Source organism: Pleurodeles waltl, chromosome 4_2 (assembly GCF_031143425.1).
Source record: "Pleurodeles waltl isolate 20211129_DDA chromosome 4_2, aPleWal1.hap1.20221129, whole genome shotgun sequence".
In the NCBI taxonomy this organism is placed as follows: domain Eukaryota; kingdom Metazoa; phylum Chordata; class Amphibia; order Caudata; family Salamandridae; genus Pleurodeles; species Pleurodeles waltl.
This window is the reverse complement of record NC_090443.1, coordinates 433435889-433450425: the sequence shown is the minus strand read 5'-3', so window position 1 is coordinate 433450425 and position 14537 is coordinate 433435889. Positions and strand designations below refer to the sequence as shown.

General features: G+C 42.9%; 1 protein-coding gene across 1 annotated transcript in view; it reads left to right on the top strand.

Moving 5' to 3' along the window:
• The window catches only part of LOC138293888 (serine/threonine-protein kinase N2-like), a 189378-nt gene that overhangs the window by 153025 nt on the left and 21816 nt on the right, over positions 1 to 14537 (top strand). Inside the window, exons 15-17 of the mRNA XM_069233181.1 lie at positions 8620 to 8762; positions 13911 to 14018; positions 14143 to 14223. Coding sequence (XP_069089282.1) covers positions 8620 to 8762; positions 13911 to 14018; positions 14143 to 14223 — 332 coding nt within the window. The remainder of the gene's footprint in view (positions 1 to 8619; positions 8763 to 13910; positions 14019 to 14142; positions 14224 to 14537) is intronic.

The window sequence follows — 14537 nt, the reverse complement described above, 5'->3', positions numbered from 1 at the left end:
CCTATTAATTGAGCAGAAGCATCACATAGAGGTCCTGACAAATGCCATTACACCTCTTTTGAGGGTCTAGTTGGCAGAAATATGTTGCCCTTTATCTAGTGACACATGGAGTCAAGGTCAGTTGACCACTGCAGTGTCCCTTCTCTCCTTTTTAATCCTGACCCAGTCCAGCATTAATAAAGTTGTATGCCTGCTCAGGAGTCAATTTTTATCTTTTTTTTAACTTAGTGCACACTCTGCGAGCCTCACCACCTGCTAGTTCACCATAGGGCTTCTACCAAATCTCTTAAAACATCCGAAGAGCACCTCCTTCTTAGAGAGATATTTATGACTTCCACTGTGATCAGCTGTCACAGTGCGAAGAGAATCCCAATGATGAAGCATGCCACCCCTTGTGGATAAAGGCATTTGTCCTTAAAAAGGAGCTTTTCTGTCCAGCTGGGGGAGTTCTAACTATTTCTGACTGTCCTCAGACCCAGGTGTTTCTGTGTGTGTTAGATATAGAAGATGGGAGTGTAGACCTGCAGGTCTATAAATCTCCCCTGGACCATCTTTTGTGGTTATTTATACTTTCATCATCAGCCACAGAGTTTACCACAGCTGCTTTTCTACCTCTAGATCATCCTTTGTAGTCTGTTGCCTCGTTACTTGCCCAGGCATTGTTGTTTTTGTCCCGTCTCACCCATTACTTAGAGGCAGATTGCTAATTCCATTGGTTTCCTCACCTGTTATGTATGACACAGTTCAGTGGAAGAAGATGGAGAAACTCGTCCAGCTTCTTCCAGGCCAGTTCAGTCTTACCCATCTCACAGATTACATCTACTGTACCGATGGAGACTATTCTTACTCCCTCTATCAGAATACCTATTAAGCCTCCAGCCAGAGGGTTATGGGATTCTTCTACTGAGCAAGACGGTGAGGGTGATAAAAACAGGATGACAATGAACAACAGAAAGAACACATGGTAGTTCTCCTCATGAGTACAACTCATGTTCAACAAAAATCAGTAAAGACCTTACACCCATCTTATTGTACATTTAGGGAATATTACCATGGACCCCCTCTTATGCCGCACCACAGAGATAACAGGAAATATCATAGGCCCCAAAATGCCTGTGGTAGAGGTTCAGCTAGGGGAACTGATTTCACCTGTACAGAATGGTTCAGGATAAATACCAGACATTTCCACCTGTAATGCCTCTTTGGTGTCTGTGCCAGCACCTCATGTTACAGCAGGGTCACCGCAACCTACTTTGCTGCAATCAGTTATTCTTCCAGTTTCACAGACCTAGCAAAACATCCTCTGCCTTCTTCCTCAACCTCCATGCAAACATAGGAGGATACAGAGTATGATGATGATGATGATGGTCCTGGTGAATGGGAATGTACAGGCAAAGGCACGCATGACCAGCTCGGTACTGAAGCTCAGCTGCTGATTGCTAAAGATGCAGAATGGGATACTTTTGTCATTCCAGACAATACTAGTCCAGAACCAGCTCCTAGGGTCACTCCTTCGAATATTAGCTGTTGTCATAGTCTGTTGAAAAAGGCATCAGTTTAGCCAGCCTATTTCCTACAAAGAAAAATTAGTTTTCTTTTTGAGTTTAAAGAAAATGCCGAAATGGAACGACTTCCCCCTACTTATCAGAGTTACCGCCTCAGTTCTTCAGTTCCAAAAAGAAATTAAAGGCTTGTCTCTTCTCCTATCCCCAACCCTTTCTCAGCCCATACAGCTCCTTCTTCAGCATCAGGATACCATCTTACGTGAGTTGTGTGCTACACAAATACATATAAAATAGTAACAAGTAGCTATCATGGCTATCCTTGTTTTGGATCACCTATGGGAGGAAGGTCTGATTACAAATGAAAGATCCAGGTTGTGCTTCAGTTAACTCTTCAATCTTGGAAAAACCATAAGGCTTCAGACACCACTATATCTTACCTTCTAAAGTGGAGATGGATTCATATCAGTAAAGAAATACTTTCTTCTGTGTACTGCACAACTAGACCAAGAGGACTGCACTTGTGACTTAGGGCCACATGTAGTAAAGTCCGAGATTGCGACTCGGAAATTGCGAGTCTGTCCCACTCGCAACTTCCGAGTCGCAATCTCAGATGCAGAACGGTGTCTCAGACACCGTCTGCGACTCGCTATGGGGTCGCAAAGACCCACCTCGTCAATATTCATTAGGTGGGTCACGTTTTGCGACGCCATAGCAAGTCCCTGCACTCACAGGGATGGTGGCCTGCTGAAGTCAGCAGACCTCCATGTCTGTGACTGCTTTTTAAATAAAGCAGTTTTTTTTTTTTTTTCATTTTGCAGCCCGTTTTCCTTAAAGGAAAACGAGTTGCAAAATGAAAAAAATACTGAAACCATTTGGTTTCGTGTTTTCAGAGTAGGCAGGGGTCCATAGGACCACTGCCTGCTCTGAAAAAATATTTTTGGCGACATTCAGAAAGGGGAATGGGTCCCATGGGGACCCCTTCCCTTTTGCGAATGAGTTTCCACCAGTTTGACACTGGTGGTATCTGCGAGTTGCTTTGCGACCGCATTCACGGTCACAAAGCATTTCTGAATAACGATGCGAGTCGCAAATAGGAAGGGAACACCCCTTCATATTTGCGAGTCGCATTTACAAATTGCGAGTCGGTACCGACTCGCAATTTGTGAATGTGCATCGCGTTCGGCCGTTTGCATGGTGCAAACTTCGATTTTCGCAGTTTGCTACATGCAAACGGCTTGCTACATCTGGCCCTTAATGGACAAACCTTCAACTCTGGTAACATTGTGAATGCTTTATCCATTTGGTAGCAGCAAGACAGAGTGTTATACTATATCTCCTTTTCTTTGAAAAGCTGTCTGAAGAGGGCAAGGTCTCCTCTACAGCCAGACTGAAGCAAGGTGAAATGACTTTGTTGCCACTACTTGACACATCCATTGATGAGTCTGTGGTAAATTTCAGGAAAATAGGTAACGCACATTGCATTTCCAAACAGAAGTCAGAAGTAAAATCTAGTCAGAGATGTAGAGGGGTTAATCCTCTTGTTTTCATATCATGCCTGAGGAGGAGGATTTCCTATTTATACACAAAAAATCAGATCACTCGGTGCAATTTGTCACTATGCTCAAGGCAATGCTTAGGGCAGCTCCTGCCATCTTTGCTCAATGGATTAAGGCCAATGTTGTTACGCTTCACTTAGAGAAGATTATAAAGCCCCCCCGCCCATCTGACCACCTTTACATCAAGTGTCATGTGCCCTCTGACTCTGGTGGTGCACACTGCTTGTGAATGAGCCTCTGCACAAGCCACTCGGGATGTGCCTCCCCCACATAGAGAGCAAACTCATTGACACAGCTGGGAAAAGGATAGCAGATAGAGCTACCACTCAGAGGCAGATTGCAAATTCCATTGGATTCTTCTCATGTTAAGGCAGGGCTCAGTGGTAGAAGATAGAGGAACTCATCCAACGTCTCCCTGGCCAGTTCAGGAAAAGGAAGGAGGAAATAATATCAAAAGGGAAAACCACTTTAAACACCACTTTACACTGTGCCTCTGAAGCTGCTGACACCACTGTGAGAGAAGTAAACATCTCCGTCACGCTTAGCTGCCATCAAGCTTAGCTTTGCAAATCTGGCTACACGCTAGAAGTCCAGTGACATCTCTGCAACCTGCCTTTCGATGGAGTGCATCTCTTTCGAACCCAGGTTAACGAGACTAGAAAAAAATCAAAAAGGACACTATCTTGCAGAGTCAGTGGGTCTCTTGCCATACAGCAAAGACCGCTTCCTCTGAGCAATCACACATATACCAAAAGCAGCAGTAGTCACACCATAAAGGCAGCAGGGGTCATGGCTATAGAGCATACAGGGGTAACATCTACAACAAAGGTAGAGGTAGAAGGGCCTTCAACAATGGCCTACTTCCCCCACATTACCTCGAATCATGCAGCACTGGTAGGGGGAATTTCAAGATGTCCTTCCACGCTGGGAGGAAATCAAACTGATGGGTTCTTACAGTCATCACTCAAGGGTATTGCCTAAAACTGCTCTCAACCCCACAAAACATTCCACCCCGGTCTCATACCATGAGCTCAGACCACCTCCATTTCTACACTAGGATGTCATATCCCTTTTCCTAAAACAAGCAATAGAAGCAGTGCCTCATTATCAACGAAGCCAAGGAGGTTACTCTCAATATTTCCTTATCCCCGCATAAAAGCCAATGCTCAATCTCAGGACTCTCAACACTGACATTTTCTCAAAAGATTTCCACATGGCAACCCTACAGGATGTGATCCCTCTACTACAGCAAATCAACCTCATGATGGTGCTAGACATCAAGGTCTTTACTTTCGTATACCAATCCACCTTGCTCGTCAGCGCGATCTCCGGTTTATGGTAAGTGGTTAGCACTTCCAATACAAAGGGCTCCTTTTCAGCCTCAAGAGTCTTCACAAGATGCCTACCAGTTGCCACCACAGGGGAGAGGGCACTCACGTTCTACCCTACTTAGATGACTGGCTGATCAAGATGGCTAGCAGGCAGCAGTTCTGAAACCACATTCAAGCTACCATCTCTCTTCTCCATAGTAAGGGTTAAGTCCCACCTCCAGCACCTTCATGTGCAACCTTTTCTCATGTCCATCCTAAATGCAGTTACTGGTAAGGCGTACCCAAACCAACAAAGAGTGCTAGCTTTCCAACAGCTGCTGTCTCTCAGTCAAATGGTCCTCTTTCAGTCAGAATAGGTATGTGCCTCCTAGGCATGATGCCCTTCTGCATAGCCATAGTTCACCATTCCAGACTCCACATGGGTCTGCTATCAAAGCACCTCTCAGGATAGTGGTCACAAGCAGAGGGTCACAGGGCAGATCTAGTGTTGATAATGGCCAATATTTATTGCTCTCTGCAGGAGTGGAACATCAACAGCTTGTTGCAGGGCAGTCACTATATAGACATCATCCACAAGTGACCACAAGAGACACCTCCCTCTCAGGATGGGGGCTCATCTCCAAATCATGAAAATTCGGGGTTTGAGATTCCCTCATAAAAAGGTCTCCAAATCAATTGTCTAAAGACTCTATCCATTCTCCTAGCTGTAGAAGTTTTCTTTTAAAACTTCAGTGCAAGGTAGTCCCGTCAAAACAGGCAATATGACCACCATGTGTTACCTACAGAAACAGGAGTGGGGGGGCGGGGAGATGGGAGGTAGGGGGGCATTCACTTACTTCAGCTTTCAGCATTAGCGCAGCAGATATGGCCGTAGGTCATACACTATCAGATACACTTACTAGCAGTGTATCTTCTAGGAGTGGATAACAGCTTTGCAGAACTCCTCAGCAGGATGCATCAACAAGTCCATGAGTAGGCATTCCTTTTACAAGTCCTCCTTTCATACTTCCACTGCTGTCCCACAAATAGACCTCTTCACCACTCACGAAAACACAGAATGTTAAAGTTTTGCCTCGAGTTCCCACACCCCCAGAATAGAGGCAATGCTCAATGGATGAATTAGTCAGGAGTATTTGTTTACGATTTTCTTCCTCTCCCATTTCTTCCATTTCTGGTGAGAAAGCTTTGGCAAACCTCTTTCACTCTCATTTTGGTATCTTCCACCTGTGCCAGAGAACCCTGGTTCTCAACACTCCTCAAGAGTTCTGTCACTTGCGACAAGAATCTCCCCAATGGCTGGACTTTCACACACAAAAAAAATTGTCTCAGACCCCCAAACAGCTCATCCTAGCAATCTGTCACCTGAGTTCTTAGAGCCTGATACCTCAGTTTGCCACAAGAGTGCATAGGCATCCTAAAAAACGACCCACTTCCCACGTTTGTTATGCCACTAAGTGGCCACTTCATCCCCTTACACCCAATGTCCACTACCTACTTCATCTTCAAAAGACAGGGTTAACTTACACATCCATACGCCTTTACTTAACTGCAGTAGCCACTTACTTACAAAACAGAGAAAATTCTTAAGTTCTTAGTTGCAGTAGCCACTTACTTACAAAAGGGAGAACATTCTTCAGTTCCTGTCATTAGGGCTTTTATGGAAGACCTCAAGAGTCATTCCACCCAGGGTTTTGCCCCAAGTTCCTCCCCAAGGTTATATCTCCCTTTCACCTCAACCAAACGTTTGAGCTGTCAGTCTTTTTCCCTCACCCAGACTCCGTGGCTGTAAGACCTCTTCATACATTAGATGTCAAATATGCTCTGATGTAGTATACAGGCAGAACTAAACCCTTTCATAAAACTCAGGAATTAGTTGTCACCTTTGCTAAACCGCATAAAGGCCAGGCAACATGTAAATCTGGCATAGCTAGGCGGTTTGGCAAATGTATCCAAACCTGCTATGATAATGCCAAAAGAACTCTGCCTATCCCTCCTAGGGCACACTCAACCTGTAAGAGGGTTGTAACAATGGCTTTCGTAGGAAACACTCCCATAGTCGCCATGGTTTTCTTGGGAAACATTCCTATAGCCAATATATGTAAGGAAGCTAAGTAGTCCACTCCACATACTCTGATCAAACACTATTCTTTAGATATGTTGCAGGAGGCTAGAGGTGGCCAGACAGACTTGAGAACAGTGTTTCAGACATCTGCATCTTACGCTAGGTAACCACCGCTTTCTGGGATACTATTTACAGTCTAAGCAGAGTATCTGTATCTACAACCCTGCATGCTAAGAACATTAAATGTTACCTTGTAAGCATCTGTTTGTGGCATGTAGTGCTGTAGACTTGCATGCTCCCACCCACCCACCTACCAAGGAGCCAGTGTCCATTGCATGTCTTCTTCCTCAGCACTTAAACCTCACACGATCCTCACTTTTCACTCCATACTTACTCTCACCCGCTATGCGAAAAACAGTCTGACTGTGGAGTCAATGGCCATGTGAATACGTGCTGAGAAAGGAGTCCCTCAACACCCCGTGACTCAACACTTCTTTGAAGAAAAACAACTTAAAGCATCCCAGCCCAACATGAGATGGCAGGAGTATACTGAGCATGTGGGTCTACAGCACTACATGCTACAAACAGCTGCTTACAGAGTAAGTAACATTTTCCTTCTCTAACGTTTGTATTTTTCATAAATTCACATGTGATCCACCTCCTTCCCTTTTCATTAGACTCCATCTCTCTCCACCTCTTTGGCTGAAGTATGGGTGAAATAGTGTTGTGGTTATACTGGGGTGCTCATTGAGTTTACATGTGCACTGTTATACATGCATTGATTACCGACAGATGAGAATAATTCAAGCATGTGTACCAAAACTGGGGTTCTGTATTTAGAAGTACATACCATTTTTCTTCTTTATGGTTGCAATTCTCAGCTAGTGATGGAGTCCCAGAGAAGGGTAGTGTGGGTACAGTTGACTTTTCAACTGGTGGGGGAATTGTTTTGATGAAAGCTGTCTTAACTACAGTTGGAAATATTGGGGAGGCATCTGAGTTGAGGCTAGCCTTCATACAGTAGAGTTGTTGGTTAGTGCAGAAGGGCTCTGTGAATGCTAGTCTATGTACAGTTGTATGTTGTTTGGTCGAGCGCATTCCCATTTGAAGGCTACCTTATTTCCATTCGAATTGTCGGTTCATGGGAGGGTACCTTCTGTGAAATCTCGCCTGGGTAAAATTGAACTGTTGCTGGTGCGTGAGTTCTTTAGGTGAAAGCGAGCTTATCTCCAGTCGAGTAGCCTGCTGATAGCAAAGTCTCTCAATGAAGACTATCCGGGGATACAGCTGAATTGTTGCTTGTGGGGCAGTCTCGATGCAAATCTTGCACTTTGGTTAGGTTTCATCCTACATATGGTAATATAGATGGATGTTTTAGAGCACTATGCTAGGAGCATAGTATAATGTTGACAATGAGAGGTCTGAGTTGGAGCCAAAACTAGACGGTACCCTTCTACGAGTAAGTTTTGAGGCCCCATGCCAGATCTGGCTTAAGCAGTGGTAATAGCCCTTGTCATTAGGTTAGGTGACTCAAAGTGTGGATTCAGTCTGGGCGCAGGCAGAGATGGTGGGTAGTGGTCTCTGTATGGTCACAGTCTGAGTGTAGCTTGAAGAGTTTTCGCAGAGGCGCTCACTCAATTTGGAGCCTTTGCACAGGTGTACAGCAATGGTAAGGTGAGTTCTCACTGTGGCTGTAGTGTAGGTACAGTTGGAAATGTTTGTGCAGTGGATCATTGGTGTTTGGGTTTGTAGGTGTCAGGCATCCATGTCCTCTAGATGGAGTTGGAACGGTTGCTAAGGAGGGGTCTTGATACAAGAACATCTAGTAGAATGAAATTCCCCTTTAAGGTGGCTTTGGCGTGAGTACAGATGTACATATGGTGACCCTCAGCAAGGCTTTCCAGTTTAGTTTCTTCTGAAGCAGGTGTGATTGAGTGACTGGAGGAGACTTTCCTGATGAAAGTTGGGTTTCCTTGTTTGCATGCATCTTGAGGTGCAACTAGGAGGGTTTCTGAACGGCTGCATACACAGTGTGTTTTTCCTACCTATTTTTGATGAAAAATATGGAGGGTGCACGGCGGTCAAGCCCCAGCCTCATCCTAAATCGATATCTGAAATTAGGTAACTGCTATTTCTACCCAGTGACGTGTTTTTATCTCGCTTAGACATGGGCTTTGGAGACCCCACCAGCACTTTCTGTGGTACCCCAGAATTTCTTGCTCCAGAGGTGCTAACGGATACATCTTACACACGAGCAGTGGACTGGTGGGGCTTTGGTGTCCTGGTGTATGAGATGATAGTGGGAGAGGTAAGCTTCAAACTGTCATAAGAGGATGGCAGGGTTTCAGACATTTCTCATGGATTGCCCACTTCTTTTGAGCCGCAAATGAGGGCCATGTTTAGTGAGTTTTAGCATCTGATCTTTTTGCTTATGTGTACTTATAGGCTGGCAGAGGCTATGGATGGTAGTATATTGTTTCTATACGATAGTAATGGGTGAGAGCAGTACCTCCTATTCCTCGGAATCATTATTTATTAAATCAGATTTTTGTAAAGCAGGAGCATACTAGAAGAAAATGAAATAAATGTATGAGGCCAAATAATGTTTAATTATGCATTGGTCCAGAAAATTAACTAATAGATTTGATACAGCAGCAAACAATTATGATTTAAAATGACCTAGAGCAAGGAAAAATATATGTATGTGGAAGTTTGACAATTCAAAAATCATTTGATAATGGAGGCAAAAAAGTAGGTTTTATCTGCAATTAAGTAAAGTCTGTTGTCCATGAGACTTCTGAAAAGAAGGGTTGCAGAAGAGCTGCTAGCATAGTTTCCGCTAGTACGGCGACCTGTCCCGGACCGTAATCATTCGTGATGCTGCGCATAGATTTGCAGCGCGCAAAATTCAGTTGGGAAATTAATGATAACTGCGTGGTATGTCAACGTTTCGATGTTTTATTGTGCGAGTTGGTAAACCTTTTGCCATAAGTTTGACTTTCCTTTTGTTTGTACTGTAAAAGTTAGTAAAATGCTAGAAATAAGAGGCAGCGTGACTAGTTATTTAAAAATAACTCACAAGATAAACACAACTTCCCATTTTTTTGCACTTGTGCCAGTGTACTACTAAGAGCTCGTACTTTAGATGATATGTTAACTGAGGTCCAGGGAGATTAAGTGACTTGTGCAGGATAACATCAAGTAGTGAAGTAGAGATGCACGACTTAACATAACACAAATAAACTTTGCGTGAAGGGGAAGTGAGAATATCTGTCCACCCAGGCAGTTAACTATGGTTTTGAACGTTTAACCTATGTGTATTTTTCATTTCTTTCTATTTTCTATTTTATCATTTTACCATCAGACTATTTTAACCCACACTATCCCGTTGGCTCCAAGGAGTTTAATAAAATATAGCAATAAAAAATGATTCATTCGTGCTATTGTGTGTTTGTCATGTATGTGTCAGTAGGTGTCTTTTGGGGTGCACCATATGCCTCTGCCTGCACTTGTATTTGAATTACATGTATCTGATTGCAGGCCCGAAATGACAATGCAGTAGATACTGGGGTTGCCATAAAAAACTATCTCATAATAAAGAGGGGATGAATGCTGTTTACACCGCGTGCATTTATGTAGGAGGATAGAGATGGGAATGGAGAGATGGAAGACGGACAATCTGAGAAATAAAGATAGGAGAGAAGAGGGACTAAACTCAATTCACGCATAACAAGTGCGGACTACTGCAACTGGCCCTGTCGGCTTTTGAATGAAAAGATGAACATTTATTTTTAAAACGTTTCCTTTAGAGAAAATCCTCAAACAACCCTGCAAAGTGTATATTAAAATACTTTTGAATGTTCATAGCCTCACGTTTTTTTCTTTGTAGATTTCTGAACAATAGAACCTCCTAAAAAAAAAAGCCATTATTACTGTCTATGAAAGGTCCTCTTCAAAAGTGATGGTTCCAAAATTATTGTGACGCAATAGGTTCCTAATCTTTATTTTAAGTAAGCAGCTTCCTTACATTGTGAATCCTCATCCATGCTTCTAGTAACCTCTCTTTTACTATGGTAAATTCTGCAGAGGGAGTGGGACATACATGCATGACGAGCAAGTCTGGACCCATCCTGTGGCACTAAACTCCCTTCTAGATCGAGTTCGGGACTTCGCCTGACTCATTACTGTCCCTGTCAGTGGAGACAAAGCCAGTACTCTCAGCATGAGCAGAGGCATAACCACTTCGCTTTTTTACAGAAGCCCAGTAGCATAGCCCTACTCTGACTACATGCCATGCTGTTGGATGTCTGCTCTAGGTTTCCTGGTGCTATCTTTGCTGCACTGATTGCTAATAGTTAGAGGCAGTAATGCAGTATGTCTACATTACCCAGAGATTAGACCTGCCTTCGAAACACATTCAGATCCAGTTCAGAATACATTGTTTGCCATGCAGTGTGCTCAACGTTCCCGAAGAGACTTACATTTTGCTCCCTGTAAATGTACACTGAAGCCATGTATGATCAATGTTTCCGGCTAAATGTCCACTTAGTTTTTTTTAAAATAGTGTCAAAAGCATTGTTAAGGCACGCTTCAAAATGTATTTAAATGCTGTTCAATTTTCACCACTATCACTGACCACATATGCTTCAAAGTTAACCCCTCAATTTCCCCAAAACTCCATGTGCAAGACCCCAGAAAGTCTCTACAAAGTTCTCTTTAAATATCATTACGTCTGATCAAATGTTACTGTTCCTATGCTCTTCACATTATATGCTTTGTCACATATATGCTACAGGGAACACACACTCTGTCAAGCTTCCACCAGTATTCCTGTCCATGGTTATTTGAAGAAGAGGGTACTGTTGATAGTGGGCAGGAGTCCTACAGGATGTACCCTGCATTTTCAGGAATAGGTGATTTTTTTTCAGCTTTAAAAAACAAAACATGATTGAACAATGGGTCATGTCTGAAACGTGCAAGGTTGCGGTTTCAGATTTTAGGAGCTAATCCCAAAAAGGAGTGAGTTAGAATAGAGACTTCGTTCCTAATTGTTTCCAGTATGAGATTGCTGGTACCATAAAGGTATGTTCATCAACCCTGCAGCCACAAGATTAGCCAGTCTGGCCTTCATCCTAGCAAAGCGAACAATGATTTCCCAATGGAAGTCAGGAGCCACACCCTCATCAACCACATTGTCCATGGCCCTTCTTGAGTGGGCGGTGCAAACATTCTGCACTCCACAGGGAAGAGACCAGAAGGCTCTGGAAGAGTCCCCTTGCAACAGCTTAAGACATATTCCTAGAGTGCTTAACAGCTACAGTGGCCAGAAGTGCTCCCCCTGGAGGCCACAGCAACAGCATTCACCCCAACTAACAGTTGTCCTCGCCACAAGAAGTTACCCACCTGCCTCTGTCATACTGACAGGTTCCCCTTTTGCTCCGGCTATGCCCCCTGCTTAAACACTTCTTCTTTCTCCCAGTTCGTCAATCATGTTGGACCTATCCTAGTACACAATATTGTTCCCTTCTCTGTCCAGTCTCTCATGGATGCCCGCAAAAGGATACTGAAATCGCTCACTTTTCACACTACCAAAAACAGCAGCAACTCTGAGTCATCTAACTGTTCTTACTATCATGCAATACAATATATACGCCATTGTTGTGATTATGTTCACCCTTGCATGTGTGCATTTCTACAATGAGTTGTAATGCTCTCAAAATTAAAAATGCAATTAATACTTTGTTTAAAAAAACTTGTGTTTCCATCTTCATAATAATATAAAATGTGCTTTTCAGGTAATGTGCCCGTGTTATATCCAGAGCTTTTAATAGAATGCAGGGATATTTAAAAGTGAGGGGGCTTTAAGTGGGTTCAGTCAATGTTGGCATGATGTTTTAAAATTCCGTTGTGTCTCTAATCGTTTTCGAGGTTGTACAAAGGACAACTTTCAGTGGAGCTCATAGAATAGTGTGGGTGGTGGGAGGAGAGGCGGCAGTGAGAGTAGCGATCCCATATTCCACGATCGGGGTTATCAGTGTCTATTTAAGATGTTTCTCTCCAGTGAGTCTCATAATTGATTTGATTAGTCTTTTCTGAGGTTGAGCACCTCAGTGATTTTTTTTATGGGCATCTAGTTTTAGTTTGTTATCTAACATGAAGGCACTTGACATTCCGGATTATCTCGGGGCAAAGATCTACTTGTTTGAGGTGAGGCAGACATATTTTTCTAGTGTTGTTTTTGGAGTCTTAGGTGATTAACAGGAATTTGGTGTTTAGTTTTTTCTTTTTAATTGTATTTTTTTATTAAAACACTATTGATTTTGAATGTATTCGATTTGTTTTGATTGAGTTTTGTTTCCATTCTAGTCATCCAGCTTTGCAGTTCCAAAAGGTATTCTTTAAGATGTTGATGGAGGTCTTGTTAATAACTGTAACATAAACCTATGCCATCAGCTTATTGGTGGTAACATAGGCCCAATGTCTGTGAACTTCACTAGACGTTTAAAATGTAAGATAAATATGTGTGCCAGTATTAAATCACATGGGGCACCCAAAATGTGTTTTTATTGCACATGATTAAGAGTCATGGTTTGTGGGCAGTATAATCGTTTTCCACGTGATGGGTGAAGGCAAGAGTAGTATCCCTTCAATACATGGGACAGCAGTTTGGTTTGGGTGTAGATGTGTTTCCTTGGTTGCATCAGATGGAACAGGTCTCCAGGCAGCATCTTTGCTTTTCCATGTCTTGTCTGAAAGTGTGGATTGTAGGTTGGCTTCCTAGAGGATGGCTCCTAATGCTAGTAGTACTTAAGTTCTGTATTTTATACTAGATGTGGGCAGTGCGCTGGGTGCATCAGACAATGTAGGTTTTTGTGAAGTACACAGCCTTGTCTTATGGTGGAAGGAGATGAGGAAAGTAGCCCAAATTTTCATGAGGAAATAGTTGGCACATATAAAATTCAGGCTTCACAGGTGATAGAAGTAGGGTTGGCAATTATCTTTTCTGCATAAGATGTTTGTAGGCAGTAGCGTAGCTTTCATGAGATGACCAAGAGTGCATACATTATCTAGCTTGGCACTGAACCAGACAGTGGGATGGAAAACCAGGGTATTGACACTGGGCAGAGCCTTGGCAACCTCAGGTGGCATATGTTTACAAGCATTATCTGCAGTAATAACAGTTTTGGCAGTGTTCAAACTCCTTTATACAGCTTAGGGTGGCAAAAGCACTCAGTCACTATGACAGAATAAACTGTGCTTATGTTTGACCTGAAGAGCATACAAAGTTTTATCCTTACTCTTCATTGTAATACAGCAGGTATGTTCATCATATGCATTACCCCTTTGATAAGGGTGCTGCTAATATATCCAAAGAGGATATCCTTGACTTGTGGAGTAGTCCGATTTCCCTTCGTCCATGTAATATTCACTTGTTTTGTGTCTCTATCTCCTTTAGTCCCCCTTCCCTGGTGACGATGAGGAGGAGGTGTTTGATAGCATTGTGAATGATGAAGTCCGATACCCACGGTTCCTGTCCACGGAGGCAATAGGGATTATGAGAAGGGTGAGTAGCCATAACCACTTTTTACTTTTAATTGTTGCTGACTAAGCTACAGAAACATTTTCTGGTCCTGATTTAAGAATTACAGGATAAAAGCAGTGTTAAGAAAATATGTCTTATGTTTCAGCTCCTGAGAAGGAATCCAAAGCGACGTTTGGGCTCCAGTGAACGTGACGCAGAAGATGTTAAAAAGCAATCATTTTTCCGGGTGAGTCTGCTAGGAGTGTCTATAGTCTTCCATTTACCAAGAGTCCTGGTGCTGAATTTGGCACTGTTGGAGAAAGATGAAGCATGACACCAATAATTGAAAGTTAACGTTACTTTTAAAACTTATAGTATAATGAATGTTTATTTTAGTTTACACCAGCAAACGATGTCAAGGAGAGATATAGGCCGTTAATGTTTTACTGAAAGAGGTTATAGGAGCTCCGGCTTTATGTTATTTTAAGCCTTAGGATGACTATATTTATCAGATAGAGGCTTCTAGCTGCAGATTCCTTACTTTGGAATTATCCTCAGATG